Here is a 16298-nt window from a genome sequence, read left to right as displayed (position 1 = left end):
TAGTATATCTATATATCGTCTTTTTTTATCTCGTTGTAGTAAAGCTACTCATTATCTATTTGTTACTATGTTTAGTAAAGCTACTTATTGACTATCTGCCTTTCGTTGTTGTGAAGCTTCATGTACATGAATTCATCGTGCAATTTCGCTATCCCTATATCTACAAAAACTCGCTAAATGTACGTATTCTATTCAGCTGTTGATTTAAAAAAATTTCAGCAAATCGCTTTCATAAAAAGATATTAAGAAGATTACAGAATATCTTCAATATAAATTTCGTTCTACGTCTCAGTTCGAAATTTAATGGAAGGATTTTCTCCCAATACCATGAAAAAAATATATAGATAAAACATGCAACCAGGAGAGAGTTAAGTGGAAATTGAATTATCGCCGTGTTTTGCAAGTGCAAAACCTTATCAGGCTGTGTAAATTCGCACACTTCGCAAAATTTTAAAATACGATTCTACTTTATCTGTATGTTTACGAAAAGGAAATGATTAATGCTGCAGTGACATAAGTCATCTACCTTGGCCGAATATTATTACATTCACCTTCTGAACATGCTGGTCAGTGGCACCAGCAGCTGAGGACACCAGACAATAATTGGCTTCACATTACATCGTGGTCATACCGTTTACCTGCTCTCGCCAGTGATTACAAAAATATCGCAATAATCGATATTTTTAATTGTTATTAGCTAAATTGGTGATAACAAACGTCTCAATTTCATTGGCTTAGATGACGAGGATGTCGGCTGCGCGAAGCTAATCGATTGTTTCTTGCAACGAAAATCTTTACTGTGGAATAGTGGATACTATTGGTATATAGTGAGATACAAGAGTGACTGGTGCGGAAACTATTCAAATAATCAGAAACTTCCCCTTTTCATACGTTTTTATTTTTCGACAAATCTATCTCTTGTACGAGGATCTGGGAAAGCGCCAGGGAGTGAATAGATATTGCCAACAAGCTGTTAAGTGACGTGTATAATTGAAGAAATTTCTGTATAAAATCTCTCGTCTGGGCAGCGGTACAGAAAGATGCTTGACTGACGCTAACCTTTCTCCCCCAGAATGACCAACGATACCTGAGCATTGCCCAATGCAAGTAGCAGCAATCCCAGTGTTCTCTTGATGGCGATAGGGGTCCCGTACATGACGAGGTAGGTCCAATGTGTACGTTATAGCATTCGTATTCTTGCTTTAAGGGGGCTGGGTTGTCATTGTAAATTTTGAACTATATTTTTCTCCTAAGACGAAGAGTTCTGTATATAGATTTAGAAAAAGTTTAAAATTTCAAACCTAAAATATGTGGATTTTGTTTATAATTGATATTTAATAACGAAACAAATCAGATCTGACAATTTAAGGAAGATCTGATGGGGAATTTGGTGACCACCCGCCTCCTTACTATTTTTTATTTTATTTTATAAGTCGCCATACTCGCTGGTACTGTACTTATATGAATGATAGATTTGACTCATTTTATGTCATCTTGACTTTCTGTAAACAACATACAATATACACCTGTATGGTTTGAAGCTTCACATAAGTTAGTGTTTATCCTGTAGAATCTGTAAACAGTTTTCAAAAATTAATATAGGTATTTTCTTGTGATTTTAATTATCAAGTTGAGCTGATTATTTTTGCTTCGATGAGCATACCACTGCACGTCAAAACGAGTTCTTTTTATCAACCATACACCAATAACAGAGTTATAAGCGGAACATTATTGCATAATGTTTCAAAGAGAAAGCATATCTCTTAACATGCAAGAACCTATTTAATTTTATGCTAAATAAAAAATCAAACATCAACACAAACAGACACTGTTTTGTAAGTAGGCTTACATTGCACACATTTCCACAAAACTCGGTTTATTATGACAAACTGTCTACAGTGATGTAAACATATCATATTGTATGGGCTTTCTGAGCTTACACAAGATTGTGTATCTATGTAAGTAGGTCTAAACCGGCCGCGTGCACTCTGCTGGACCTATTAGGTTGGAGCGGATGTATGAGAGTTGTGGTGTAACCTTGCTGACCAGTCGATCAGTCGATAACTAACTCGCCCCGCTAATGAGATACACCGATATCACTAATTACAGGAAACACTCATAAACTATTGATCACGACTTTTCCCCATCTATATACTGGTACACACCAAACAGACTCTCTACAGTGGTATACATATCCAAACACCGAAGGATAATTTTTGTTTGCCGGGGGGGGGGGGGGGGGGGGTCCGAGGCTTATTTTCCGTAATTTCTTAATTCTTTTGAATTTTCTTAAACGTCCGGCCCCTCCGACCCCACCACCAAAATCCGAGCATGAATTAGATTTGCAAGTTTAATTTAGTCCGTGACACTTGACCTTTGACCTGGATGGCTAAACGGATTTCCGGTTTCCATCATAAAATCCTACATCAATTAATCAATCAATCAGTTACTATATATATATATATATATATATATAAATCTAACCCAATGTATGATTTGGATTTTATCAATCTAGTTACAAGAAGTGTATTCAATGTGAAATCATTTCATACGGTGTATGCCTTAATTCGACCCTTTTTTCCACCTAACAAAGAGTTAATAAACGTATATGAATTCTTGAATCGTTAAACTAAGACAAACTTGCCAAAGTAATCAAACAGTCTACCATATCTCACGGATAAAAGAGGAGTTTTAATGCCAATAATTAAGGTAATAAACCCCATCTCCCGGTCACTAGGTCGGACTGTCTCGGAAGCTATAGGTTGTAGTGCACTTGGTTTGGAATATATCTGAAGATTCTTCCAGACTTTGCTTTGATCGTTGAGGCGTTGCACCGCAGAGACAGTGTGAATGTGAATGTTTATCAATAAGATATTAATTTGGGAGATCGACAGACGCTTTCATCACCACATCGTCCTCCAATATCAATGTGATTGCGTGCACTCTGTGTAGAAAGTTATAATCACGGAAGTCCTCCGTCCATTTACCTGATTGCTTCGTACTGTCAAAATATAGATATCAATCGCAGGAAGCCAGCGTAAAAATAACAGATATACAGGTATGCACAACTGTGCGACAGGTGCACCACATGCAGTAAGGATGTACACAAAGAAAGGGCGCCCTAAATATTGTTATAATACAGCGGACATGTTTATCAGTTATGATCATCCGGCGTGCATAGCTCATTTCTTCCGGGAAATTGTTTGACAATCTAAGAATCTGACCGGTATTTCTTGATTTGTGGTTTCTACATCAGACCCTATTCAGAATTCGTTGTGAGAATTGTCCAAAGATAAAGCTCTGATATTACAATGTAGACATAGTGAACAGAACGAATGCTGAACCCCCCAGTTGTTAAATCACGATTATCTTCATCACTATCAAACAAAAATGTTCTGACGGAGAAAACCGATTCTACCAGTTTAACAACCTTTATAAAAACCAGGAGATGTTTCAAGGAATCTGTATCACAATAATACGCGGTATATCCTCTGATCCCATCCAAAAGGCACTCCGCATCTGTTTGACCTAAATCGAAGTATCAATTGTTGTCATTATAAAAAGACGCAGACAGACGGACAAAGCTACTTACAATTGTATAGACACACGACTGCTTCAACGATGGACTTGAAAGAGATCTGTACATGCAAGTCTTGCTCCCGTAAAAATGGCATTTAAATGTTATGGCGGACAGTCAAAACATACAAGTCAAGAAGTGAAAAGCTCCTTGAATTATCTAAACCTTGTTATTATCATTCCTAGAATTTGATATTTCCCTACAGATTATAACATTATTTCTCCGCCTCAGCTGTAAGACGCTCTCTGTATAAATAAATGTACCGTGTTTATAGAGGGTTTATCGTTATTGTCGTAAACCCGACCCCTTCCCCCAGAGCAGAGGTAGTATATGTTACATTTATACCATTACTGGTTCGCCTCCTGCTATAGTGTACAGTTAGCCTGCAGCAATAAAGGTAAGCTAGATTCTTTTGTTAAAATCCCGCGCACCTGTATGCTTCTTAGACTTTGTGATAAGTTAAAATAACTGTTTCCGAAGTTTAGAAAATGACGAGGATAATATCTATATTTCAGTCATTTCAGAAATTGTTTGAGCTCGATGGTTTTCATCAATGCACAACAGCAGTGGTCAAATGCAGTATATTAATCATAAAACACAGCTTACCTACGCATTCTTTATGTTTACAATTATTACGAGACGTTGAATTTATGTTAATCAAACCATCGTATGTGTGTATAAACACACAATTAAATTAATGCAGACAACATAAATAATGCTTCAGGTATACCGATAAATAAAAGGATATTTCATTAAAAAATTCCCAAAAAGAAAATTGTAATACAATGCTGAGGCCAATTTGTTTATAACTTCATTGATTTCACTTGATTTCGTGGACGCTAGTACATATAGGAGCTGGAGATATAGTATAGGATGTAAAATGGGGATAACTATGTTATTCCAACATTATTATGGAATTTGTTGCTTTTTTGGTAGAATAGGGGCGGACTGAACATGTTTTAGATACCATGGCCGTAACTTTGGTTTCATATTGCAGAAATTGCAAGCACATGTATTGAATTGTTTTCTTTATGACTTGCAGGGCAATGTAAAGAGCCTTGTAAAAAGACCCTGTAAATTCGATGTCCTCCAACCCTAAGTCCCCTTAGCCGTTCTGGGTTCGATTTCCTCCATGTAGTAATAGGCAGTAAAACTCTTAATTGTTCTCGTTCCCGGAATTTATCAACCGATTTCCTATACGATATGTACAGCGTTTAAGTACAAAACAAAAGGTTCGATTGAGAGTCGAGAAAAATCTACCATTTTTTTAAGGCAAAATAAAATTCAATGTAGTTTCTTTGCAGGTGTTTTTTTTTTTGGGGGGGGGGGGGGGGTCCTCACTGCAAACTTTTTATTTATATTTAGCAAATAGACTTCAAATGTACATGTTTTTAACGTTGGTCAATCGATATGGATTTTCAACGCATGTTTAAATAAATGAATACACTGTGTACACAGTAGACAATGAATGTAGAATTAGTGTGTCATATTTCACGTATTCGTCAATCAAATCGATTACACAGTAAAATTGTGTTAAGTCATAAATATCTTTATACACTTAATATGCACAATATTATATCCGATGAAAAGGACTTCAATGTGTCATAATTTCCTAAAAATTATTTTTTAAAAATCCAAAGAGAATGTTCATTATTCTGGCTACGTCGCTAACCTGAACTATAAAGTCGTTGAAACAGGAAACTAATTTTTGTAATTGTGAAGAAATATCACAACAGTCTAACTTTGAAAACTTTATTTTTTACCCAACAAAATCTCTTGAATCCAGGAGCTTCCCGGGGACTACGCCTCCTGGCCCCCGCCAGGGTTTTGCCCCCTGCCTAGTTCTGGCACCCCCTCTAAAAGCAAATCCTGGATCTGCCCCTGATTTAATTTCACCACGAAGTGAGTAAACCTCATAAACAAACATTGACCAGACTTACTAAATTGTACTTTTAAATCTTTAAATTTTACAATGCACCTTGGCTACACCCCAACCCCCACCCCTTCCGAATTAGGGTTTTGACGATTGGCGACACAAATGGATTTTTCTTTTTAACCTTTTTTTGGATTTACCCCCCCCCCCCCCCCCCCCCCCCCCACTTTGTATTTGCTTCCACCGCCATTGCCTTGTGAATAATATCGTCGTGCCAGTTGAAATATAATACTACAAACATATCACGCTTTTTGTTTGCTAGTGTAAAAAACTTTTTTGTTTCGCATAACATCCGAGATCTATACGTTTTTCTTCAGTCCCTGAAACGTTTTCATTTAAAACGAATATGTAGGGAAAACTGAACGAACGGTCAGCGAATACTGAACGAAAGGTGAGCGAATACTGAACGAATGATGTGTGAACGGCATGTGAACTGTCTGTAAAAGGTGAACGCAACTTGGCGAGTAGTTAAACGAGTAGAACGCAAACGAGAGCGAAAAATTAACACTAAGTGATATGGACCAAAAAGAATACTTTTAGTTTAGATGATTTTCAATCGATATGTTTAGATGATTTTCAATCGATATGTTTAGATGATTTTCAATCGATATTTGTCTAACCCTTTAGAACCATTGTTGTGACAAACAGCAATATGACGTAAGCCTGTCTATTTCTGTCTATTTCATCGTTGGCCACTCATCCATGGCTCATTGAAATCAACAAGATTTGTCTGGCTTTCGATTTGATTTGAACATCTTTTATTGCATTATATATTACAATGTGATTGGGAACAAGTCATAAAAACTTCATTCGCCCTCTCCCTACATGTTGAACAACAAATACAATATTATTGCAAATACACTTCAGTTTGTACTTATACAATAATAAATGACACCAGTACGTAGATATTTGATAAATGTAGTAAGAAAGTTAATGTTACTTAACATTAGTGTTACATGTATGCAAGGATGAACGAGATAAATAGGCTAACTAAAAATAAGCAAAATGTTATCAACAAAAATACTCAGATTTGTGATTATTCAAATCCGCCAGTACCTTGAATATAAATTTGAACAATTGAAAAAAGGTATTCATTTTCATCTGTACTGAGTGAGTCGTTTCCCCAAAGTAAGGAACGAGAGTCCAGAATACGAATTTTGCCAAATCTAGGAAATTTATTAAAGAACTCTTCCCTAACAGTAGTATACTTAGGACAAGAGAAAAAAGAAGTGATCTGCGTCTTCAATATTTCCACATGGATATAATATTTCATCTATAAATATCTCTGTTTAGCGCACAATTTTGACGGAGTCTTGTGTGTAAAATATTAGTCCGTCGTTTCCCATAACTGAAATAAGGTGGAGCTACTGTTAGAGATTTGGAAATTCTGTTTTTAAATAAGGATAACGAACTCGAATCTCTGGTATCGAAAGGTAAGGAATTGCATTCATTGACCACAGACAGTTGGAACAAATGATGATTTATAAATGTGTAGTCTATACACGGGTATATTGTAGTTCTGCGAGTTTCTCGTAAAATATGCAGATGCATTACATCGCATATCCTGTACAATATCTGACATATAGTCAGGAACTAAGTTATTGTGGATTTATACATTATATTTAACCTTTGAGTGTGGTTTCAAAATACAAGGATCCTCTAGAAGCAAAAATAGTTAGACCAGTAACCGCAAGAAATAGATAGTCGTCCTACGAAAGGTCCAAGTTTATGTTAAAATGATTCTATAAGAAAATTATTTCAGCACTGTATACTACTTGTTTTAAGAAGAAAAAAACCCCCAATAATTCCAATACGAGTTTAAGCACATAACAGGTATTATGTTTCTTAAGATGGAAAGCAATTTGAATATTTAAAATCTTCTCTTACAGGAAATGACTACATATGTCATATTCAGTATGGCTACCCTTTTCCTTGTGGACAGGGCATGCGCCGTGTCGGTTCGCTATAGTGTCATGCTTGATGCCGGGAGTTCTAGTACCAAACTCAGGGTGTATTCATGGCCGGAACGAAAATCCACTTCATCCACGCTACAAATAACAGAGACCTTTTCACAAAGAATAAAACCTTCATTGAGTTCATTTCAGGATAGTTTAGATTTACTTCCGAAGTATCTTCTCAATATAACCTCTATTGCCGAATCACAAGTGCCTTCCAGTAGTCATAACAAAACCCATATCTATCTTCTGGCAACTGCAGGTAAGTTATACTGCACAGATGTTCAAATTGTCGTGGTCTTCAAAATATTACACTATAACCTTATCACGTGATCAATTAATGAATAAGTTTAATTATCTATGATGACTAGGTCTCCGGTTTTTAAAAGAAGAAAAGGCCACTGCTTTGATGAACATGGTGCGAAGTGTACTGTCAGACAAAAGGAACCACGGGTTTGTGTATAGTGAAAGGAGTGTCCGAATTCTCTCTGGCGAGGAGGAGGGTGTGTTCGCTTGGATAACTGCTAACTATCATAATGGATTTTTTTCTTCTCACCAGTAAGTCATCTTTAGTCTATGGTGAAAAGCAGTTTGACAAGGGTTATGTGACGTTTTCATTTAAAAATCGGTTAAATGCATTTGATTTCATTTTCAGATCCTTATCAAAAGCAGTTGGCGTCCTAGAAATGGGAGGCGGATCCACGCAGATAACCTTTTTACCCGACGGGCCTCTCCTAGCTCATATGTTTACACTTCGAATCTCTGGAAGAATATATAATCTATATTCTCACAGTTATTTGAATTTTGGAAAAGATTACATGGAAAGGAGAGTAAAAGATTACCTCATACAACAGAACCCACAAGTTTACGACATCCTTAATCCCTGTTCTTTAAAGAGTAAGAGCTCACACTGGTAACATGTTACTAGTATTTGTTAAAGTTGTTGTGTTGTCCAACTGTTTAAAAGAGGGCTCTATGGTTGTAACCATATTAAGTCTATATTTATCTCCTTGAGAAGAAAACTCTGTATAAAGATATAGGAAAATATTCAAATTTTACTTGAACGCTTATTTTTTTTAGTAAATAATAGATATGGTTTTTTAAGCCATAAACTTATATTAATATGTAGAGCTGATGGGTAATTTTTTTGACCATCAGCCTCCTTATCTGTCGCGGGGCTGATCTTTTTATAGTGTTGATTCATTGGAGAATTTTACTCGTATATTCTGTACATGTATGTTTCAGATGACAATTACAGTTACGAGTACGGGAACACCACTGTGATATTCCGGGGATCCAGTTCTCCCTCCGAGTGCCTTACGATCATATCAAACTTTCTAAGACTTTCTTACGACACGTGTTATCCCAAGCCATGTGCAATAGGCTCCATTTATCAGCCTTCCGTTGGGTCAGACATATTCTATGCCGTTGCTGTTTTTGCCTTCGTAGCATCTGATTTGAAAGCTACAGATTCTTCAGGGAGACTTGATATTGACAAGCTGAATAAAACTGCACATATCTATTGCAGTAAGGTAAGGCAACTTGTCATCTTTTTAATTTTGTATTAATCGATAACAAAATGAATGAAGATTTTAAACATTTTAATTTGCCATGATATCCTCTAGTACATTTTACCTCTCTCTTTTCAATAAAGACTATAGATGATGCGGCATCTGTGTATAATGTTCCTCCAGAATTTGGCTCCAATACTTGTATGATGGCGCTGTACATTACAGAGTTGCTTACCTTTTCTTATGGATTTCCGGTGAACACAAAGAGGATTTATTCTTTTAAAGATATCAACGGAAAATCCTTGAGTAAGATTAAGCGGACATTTGTAATAATGAAAAAAAATCTGATTTATAACATAAATTGGTACATTTGTCGATCATTCCATCCTCTTGCTTCAGTTTGTAAAATTGTTTGACATTTATTATGCCAAGTATGCAAATTGTTCTATCGTATTAAAGCAAAACAAATTTTTAATTAAGAACACATTGCTCAATTCCCGGAATCGCGATTAAATTGTAACTACATGTTATATATGTATATATCTATGGACTTTCAGACTGGCCGTTTGGTGCGGTGGTGTACGAGGCTGAGCTGCTGGCTAGGGACTATCCGTGTCCTCCGTTTAACCAGATCAACGCTGGGACATCGCAACACCCACTTAGACTAACGTTATTGCAACTGCTCACTGTGTCTGTTCTTGTTTCAGTTTTGTGTTCGACAAAACATGTGTGAGCAATTTCTTCCTGCAGCTGTTTGACCCTGTTATGGGTTTCATTATATCTTTTTGCAACATTAGTTCATGCATATAAGTACATTTGTTTGTCACTATAGCATATATCGTACATATACTGTATTATGAAGTTGAATTTTGGAAATAAAATAACATTGATAAAATGGTTTAGTCCTTTAATATTGTCTCTAATATTGTTAATTTTACTGAAAAAAAATTGGACACAACCCACTTAATATACACACCTTGGAAGGATCGCGTATTGTCGATGAAATTGATAAAGAAGAGGCATTCGTCCCTTCTCTTAAGGATTTAATTATTTACATTATAGTCGGTATATTTCGTATAATTCAAAGGTAAAATTTCATAATTGTACATTTGTAAACATGTAGCTTCGTTTTAATTAATTTACAACATTCAGAGCTACGTGTCAATTTATTTTGACCAGCAATAACGTTATGTATTATTTTATCAACATGTAAACATAATGAATAAAGATAATATTTAATCAAATAATAAAATAAAGTGATTCAATAAATATATACATGTATATTTGAGCCTTACTGTTCCATAAACAGGGTGATTTTTAAAACATAACTATGCTGAATAAATTATATTAACGAACCCGTAAGTGTCACCATTTATCAAATAGGACCCCTGTTACATAACTTTATAGTATAACTATATTAGTAGATTCGTGCAGCTTCATCGGCACAGTTTCAGTTCGTCATATCGGTTTGACTTGAGGTAAACACAAAGTTTACAAAATAAAAGCTTTTTACATCGTTAACTTGTTTTAAAACCCAAACAGTAATTTCAAAATGAACAATATGAAAACGCGAGGTTTTTACGGGCCGCCGGAAGGCGGTCCGTTATTTGATACACATCTAAATATTGTTACTGCGTTTCTGCGGGATAGTACTTTTTTTTAATAGAATTAATACTATGCTTATTTTTATGAATTAAAGTTAATTTGCATGTAGAAATATTTTTATGCCTTTTAGAAAATATCACATATTTTTTGTTTTACTCGTAAATGGAAAGTAGGTCATACTTAGTAGATTGTCGTATTTGGCGCGTTTTTATCGAGACTATAATCTATTCGGAATATTTCGGAGTTCTTCGTTCTTTTCAAAAAAATGCACCAGGATCGGTATGCGGGACATACTAAAGACCTGAAATACTAAAGACCTGAATGTCATTAAATTATATTTAAATGATATATTTGAATTTCTATCTGCCGTGTCAAAATAAATGACTTTGCGTGTGTATTATTATATTTCCATGTAAAATGTGGTATAAATTCTGGTGGAAATCTGAATTTCTATCTGCCGTGTCAAATAAAATGACTTTGCATGTGTATTATTATATTTCCATGTAAAATGTGGTAGAAAATATCATGAAATGACATTATATCAATTATTTACGCAAGAATATGACAGAAATGAAAATTTGAATTGACTGGAAAATTTGAACTAATCAATTTTTATTTTATTATGAGGTCCCTTGAAATCATATATTAAACTAATGCATTCAGTTTTCATTCAGTACAATGCAACAACAAAAAAACCAAAATAGTTTGAAGTACATAATCTCCGAATGAAAAATGATTAGTTGAACTTTCATTAGAGTAATGTACAAAGCAATGTGCTCTCCATTACTTCATACTATTGCAATGATCATACAATTTCCGTTAGAAATGCTTACAATAACGAAATCGATTCTTTATGATAATAGTAAAATGTTCAACTTCAAAACAAGTTGCTGAAAGTATATTAAAATTTACCATAAAAATTAGTACAACCAACTCTTATTTTCTTCTTTGTGGTGTGTTTTTATGTAAACAACCAATGATTCATACAACAATTATATTTTTTGCGGCCCATTTGACGCTTGCGTCAATATGATTTCTTGTTTTTATTGAGGGAGAACACGGAAGTTTGTTAGGAGTATCGAATGATGTTTCTAGTATTGTGACGTCATTGCCTTGCGAATGGTGTTTCTAACATTGTGACGTCATAAATAACTAAGTCGTCACAAATGCAATAACATGGCAGCATCTTCGAACGTTTTGAAAAATCATATTAATTTTGTTCACAACGACGAGATATGGTAGGTTTTCAAAATATTTTAAAAGTTGATTAATTGTTCATGGATTAGAAAGTCAGCAAAGGATCATTCCAGATACGATGCTTTTTTGATTATCGAACATTTTGTAGATACTAAAGTATATGACAATGATAATACATTGTCATAGAGAAATAACAGTTTTGGCTAGAAGGTTTTGATTCTAAGTTTGTTTTATGAAAAGTATGAAATTTTATGAAATTCCTTTTAATATTAAATATCAACTCGCATCGAAACATATTTTGGAGTGTGAAAATTTAATTAACACAAAGAAAAGACATGTTTTATGTGGTAACAAACCCTCAACCTAAAATACTGTAAACGTATTACATTTGGCTGTGTGTTCTATTTAGCGTTTTTGGCGGAATGCGGCTTCCGCTAAGTCAAGTACATCGCTAAATGCAATTCATATATATGTATAAAAATAATCAGATTCAGGAATACGCTAATTCAAATTATCGCCAACTTGTTCAAAAATTACTTTACGCTAAATATTGTACTCGCCAAATACTAAACGTTTACAGTAATACATGTAGTTTTATTAGGTTACCTAGTAAGTCTGGTGCTCTAACCACTGAGCCATTTCAATCACAACAAATATTGTGGGCATCTCTCCGAGTTTTTGTTGATTGAAAATGGTTCACTTTCCATTAGACCTTAATTGGACTATGACATAAATATGAAGCAAAGGCCCATTCTATGTACATGTAACAAAAGTGGCGCTATTTGAAGTTTTTGGTACGTATATACCGGTTCAAATCATTTAACATATTTAAGGGTTACAAAATGATGTTACGTTAAATATACATTGTTTGGAGATTTATTTTTTTTTGAAGGGGGGGGGGGGGGTATCATCTTAATAATGAGGGTCCCTGTTGTATTCGAACTCCAAACCTGTGGGTCATTAGACCAAAGTCTTACAGTACCTATTGCGCTACACCCAGTATTGGCAAAATGAACAATATCACAATTGGCTGAAATCCTCATGCTGTGACGTACTGTTATCAAAAATGTAACAGTCACGGGGTGTCGAGAACCCTTAATCGTAATGATTGATTGATAATATATCTGTTAAATTTACAATGCTGGCGAGCTATATTAGAATATCTACAAGGTATACTTGATTTTCTTACAATCAGATTGAGCTGGACAAACTACATATTGTTTATATATTCAACTGAAGTACGAGTACTCTTGTATATTTAAAGTTGTGAACATTGTTGCTGCAGAATTTGAACTCTGTGAACCAAACACTGATTTTACGGCGTTCTTTCCGCTAAAACCAATCTACCATTGGTTAATAGATTGATCAACCGCTTCGTCTGAAATCATACATTTTGGTCAATATTTGCCTCGGCCTTTTGAATCACATCGAGACGTTCATTTTATATTACATGTATTGGTTTGTATACTGTTAAATTAATTGTCATAAAAAATTCGTATTGAAAAGTCCCATACAACTTATTTCTGCACAACAGTTTTACGTAAGATTTGTTTCATTTTACCAGGAAAGACCATGTAAGGCATGAATCAATATCCCAAAGACGAATATGGCCTAAAAGATGGGGATATTTAGTACAAGAATATAAATTAGTAAGGGTTTTATTCTATACTTTTTATCCATGTAAAACATCAAGTGTATGTACATGTATAATCATCTTGCAACTTTATTTATTCTGCTCTTTATGTATGCACATTTATTATCATTAACAATACAAAAATTGACAATACGAACAGGTTTTAATCAAAACTTTATTCCATTGCAAAGAAGTATAAACAAATAATTCGGTAACTGTTTCAGTTGAGCTGGCAGCTGAAGCATCACCAGTACCAGCCCCCCACACAGAGCGGTTCAGTGACCAGGGGTCTCAAACTTCCCCCCATCCACCCGCCTCACCCTAGGACTGGCTTCCCAATGACCTCCACCCAGCAGATCGGCTGGAGGTCGTCTAGGAAGGAGTGTCAGTTGGAGAAGTACGGACGCTATGGCCCTGGGCCTAGGTGTCGCGGCCGGTACGGAATTCTGAAGATGCTAAATTGGCCTCAAGAGGGATCCCCATGATTTATATGTTTAAATGTGTATGCAACCATTATACTGAAATGCTGTTTATATTTAATAGAAAATGATATCCCCCAAAAATGTAATCATCATATCTGTGCTCTTTAACAATAAATTTTGAATCAATAGACTTCTTTAATCAATCACAATCTGTTTATATCTTTAGCGTTCTTCTTCATCCTCTTCACTTTCCTCTTCACTCTCCTCATACATTGCAATTTGTCTCCGGTTAGCATTAACAACAGTTAACTCCCCCTCCTCATCTTCATCATCACTAGGGGGTAACATGTCTGCTGGAATTCCCTCATCTGGGTTGCTTTCCTTCACAGCAAACTCTGGTGGCCTACAACACATGAGAGGGATGTAGTGTTCTAGAGAGAATCTTTCAGTACCAATAAATCATCACTATAAGGGGAATCAAATTTGATAGTTGCATTAGATATTCACAAGGAAATATAGGAAATATCTTACCATTTGCCTTCCTCCTGGATATACTTGATTTGATCTTTATACAGTATGCTTATTATTTCTGCCTTCACCTTTTCACCTTCCTCAATAGGCTCAACAAGTACAAAATCACCTATATAATAAAAAATATCACAGCTTTAAGGTAGTCTAAATTGTAAGCAGGAATCAACGTAAACTCAAAAATTTGTAAGAGTTATCTGCACGAAATTTATTGTCATCACATCTTTTATGGAAAGCTTTCTTAATTGCAGTCGTTATATGAGTCTTTGTATCAAATAAAGATTAAAATATTTTAAAACCTTAACAGGTTTAAATTGTTCTTACTGTTTAACAACCATACAGGAATAACTATCTTACATGTGGATAGTGATCGAGTACAATGTGCTACAACTACACTGTGTAGAAACGGACTAGGGTAACGCACTTTACACAAGTCCAAGATGGCGATAGGGAAGCATGCTTCAATTATTTTACAGTAAATTTACGCATTTGTCGGGGTAGTATGACGAAATATATAAACTAATTTACATGATTTGAAGTGTATAAATGTGACAATTGTAAAACTTTTGCAGAATCTTTCTTTATTATAGAAAAAAGCAGGGAAAAAATATATCTAAGATTAGGGTAAAGCAAGTTCATGACCAGAGTAAAGATTTTTAAAACTTTAAATTAGGGTTGTTTGGCATCTGTTTTTTTTTTCAAAATTCATTTCAAATATGGTATTCATGAGAATAATTATGTACAAAGACTACAGCTTACCTCTTTTGATCCAGACATTTTTTCTAAACCTTGTGGGCATACTAACAAGGAACCTTTCCTTCTTGGCAGTTTCCACTTCATGAAGGTTGTTTCCCCTGCCAGCAGTCACCTACAGAATAACACCTTCTGTTAGTCCATACAAAATTGATAGGTATTATTTACATTTTGCTTAATTGATACTAAGCCAATACTTACCCTAACAACTTGTTGATTTTCTGTTGGCAAAATGAATTCATCTAGGACTTCTTTGGTGACATGTTTTCTTTTTGTGGCTTTAGACATCTCAGCAGTTCATCTTAAATCATAAAATGGAAATATCAAGAACATTGAAAGTGTCAAGCTGAACAAACTGGTGAAGCATTTTCAATTTTCATCAAGCAAGGCTTTATAAGGCAGTTCTGATCCAGATGTTAATTAATGTTCAATGTAGGGTGGTGGTGATGGTTGTTGGGAGGGTAATGGGGGAATAAGTTGAATCTCATTCGTACAACTGAGATCTTGTGACAACTTGGGACAGAGTACAGGGGCTCGGTAGCCGAGTATAGTTACAAATGTATTGTTTTGTTAGTGTATGATAAAACTGCACAATTATATGTTTATATTTCACTTTGAATGTCAATCATCATAATTTACATATTTTTAACAGTGAACATTTGATAGCAGTTGTACAAATTGACTAGTTTTGGGTATGAAATTTATGAACAACCAAAATAAGACGTGGTAACTGATAAAGAGAACGTGTATGTAATCGACTAATCATCATGTGTACATTGCCCAAGGAAATTCGGAATAAAAACTGTAAAACACGTGTTATTGAACACTAACTGAGTCTAATATGAAATACAATTTATCCTAATTTGACCTACCTTCAGTAACGAAACTAGTAACTTTTAAATTCCGTTTTATCGTTATTAAATGATGAAACTTTGTTGAAACTTTGCTCTGGTAATACACAAGTGAATACCGAACCCGACTTTATTTAGCACTTTCTCTAACCAGGGACGTATATACTATATATACGTCCCTGCTCTAACAATTTCATAATTATAATATAGCGATTTATAGGGAATATTTTTTCCACTGAATTAAATGGGGTTCGAGCAACAATGGTTGTTATCTACAAAGATGTAAAAATTCACACTGCTTGTGTATCTGAAATTCAGAGCAACTTTTTCTCT

General features: G+C 34.9%; 2 protein-coding genes across 3 annotated transcripts; one reads left to right on the top strand and one right to left on the bottom strand.

Moving 5' to 3' along the window:
• The first annotated feature begins 438 nt into the window (after nt 1-438).
• On the top strand, nt 439-13897 carry LOC128175923 (ectonucleoside triphosphate diphosphohydrolase 3-like). 2 transcript variants are annotated; one of them, XM_052841836.1, is made up of 9 exons: nt 439-1162; nt 7400-7727; nt 7837-8023; nt 8121-8362; nt 8711-8997; nt 9120-9282; nt 9534-9645; nt 13343-13352; nt 13636-13897. In XM_052841836.1, the coding sequence occupies exons 2-9, from the start codon at nt 7403-7405 to the stop codon at nt 13894-13896; spliced, it is 1587 nt and encodes a 528-aa protein (XP_052697796.1). In that variant the 5' UTR covers nt 439-1162; nt 7400-7402; the 3' UTR covers nt 13897. The 2 variants fall into 2 exon arrangements, with proteins under 2 accessions (XP_052697796.1, XP_052697795.1); XM_052841835.1 differs by lacking the exons at nt 439-1162; nt 13343-13352; nt 13636-13897 and adding an exon at nt 3330-3974 and having other exon boundaries at nt 9534-9871.
• Nucleotides 13898-13901: 4 nt separating this feature from the next.
• On the bottom strand, nt 13902-16131 carry LOC128175928 (probable RNA-binding protein EIF1AD). The gene is made up of 5 exons (XM_052841842.1): nt 15987-16131; nt 15316-15415; nt 15121-15229; nt 14365-14473; nt 13902-14236 (listed from the first exon to the last, which is right to left on the bottom strand). Exons 2-5 carry the CDS (start codon nt 15400-15402, stop codon nt 14056-14058), a joined length of 486 nt encoding a protein of 161 aa, XP_052697802.1. The 5' UTR covers nt 15403-15415; nt 15987-16131; the 3' UTR covers nt 13902-14055.
• Between the last annotated feature and the right edge of the window lie 167 nt (nt 16132-16298).

Source organism: Crassostrea angulata, chromosome 3 (assembly GCF_025612915.1).
Source record: "Crassostrea angulata isolate pt1a10 chromosome 3, ASM2561291v2, whole genome shotgun sequence".
Classification (NCBI taxonomy): Eukaryota; Metazoa; Mollusca; class Bivalvia; order Ostreida; family Ostreidae; genus Magallana; species Magallana angulata.
The sequence above is the reverse complement of the archived record's forward strand: the minus strand, read 5'-3'. Positions and strand labels throughout refer to the sequence as shown.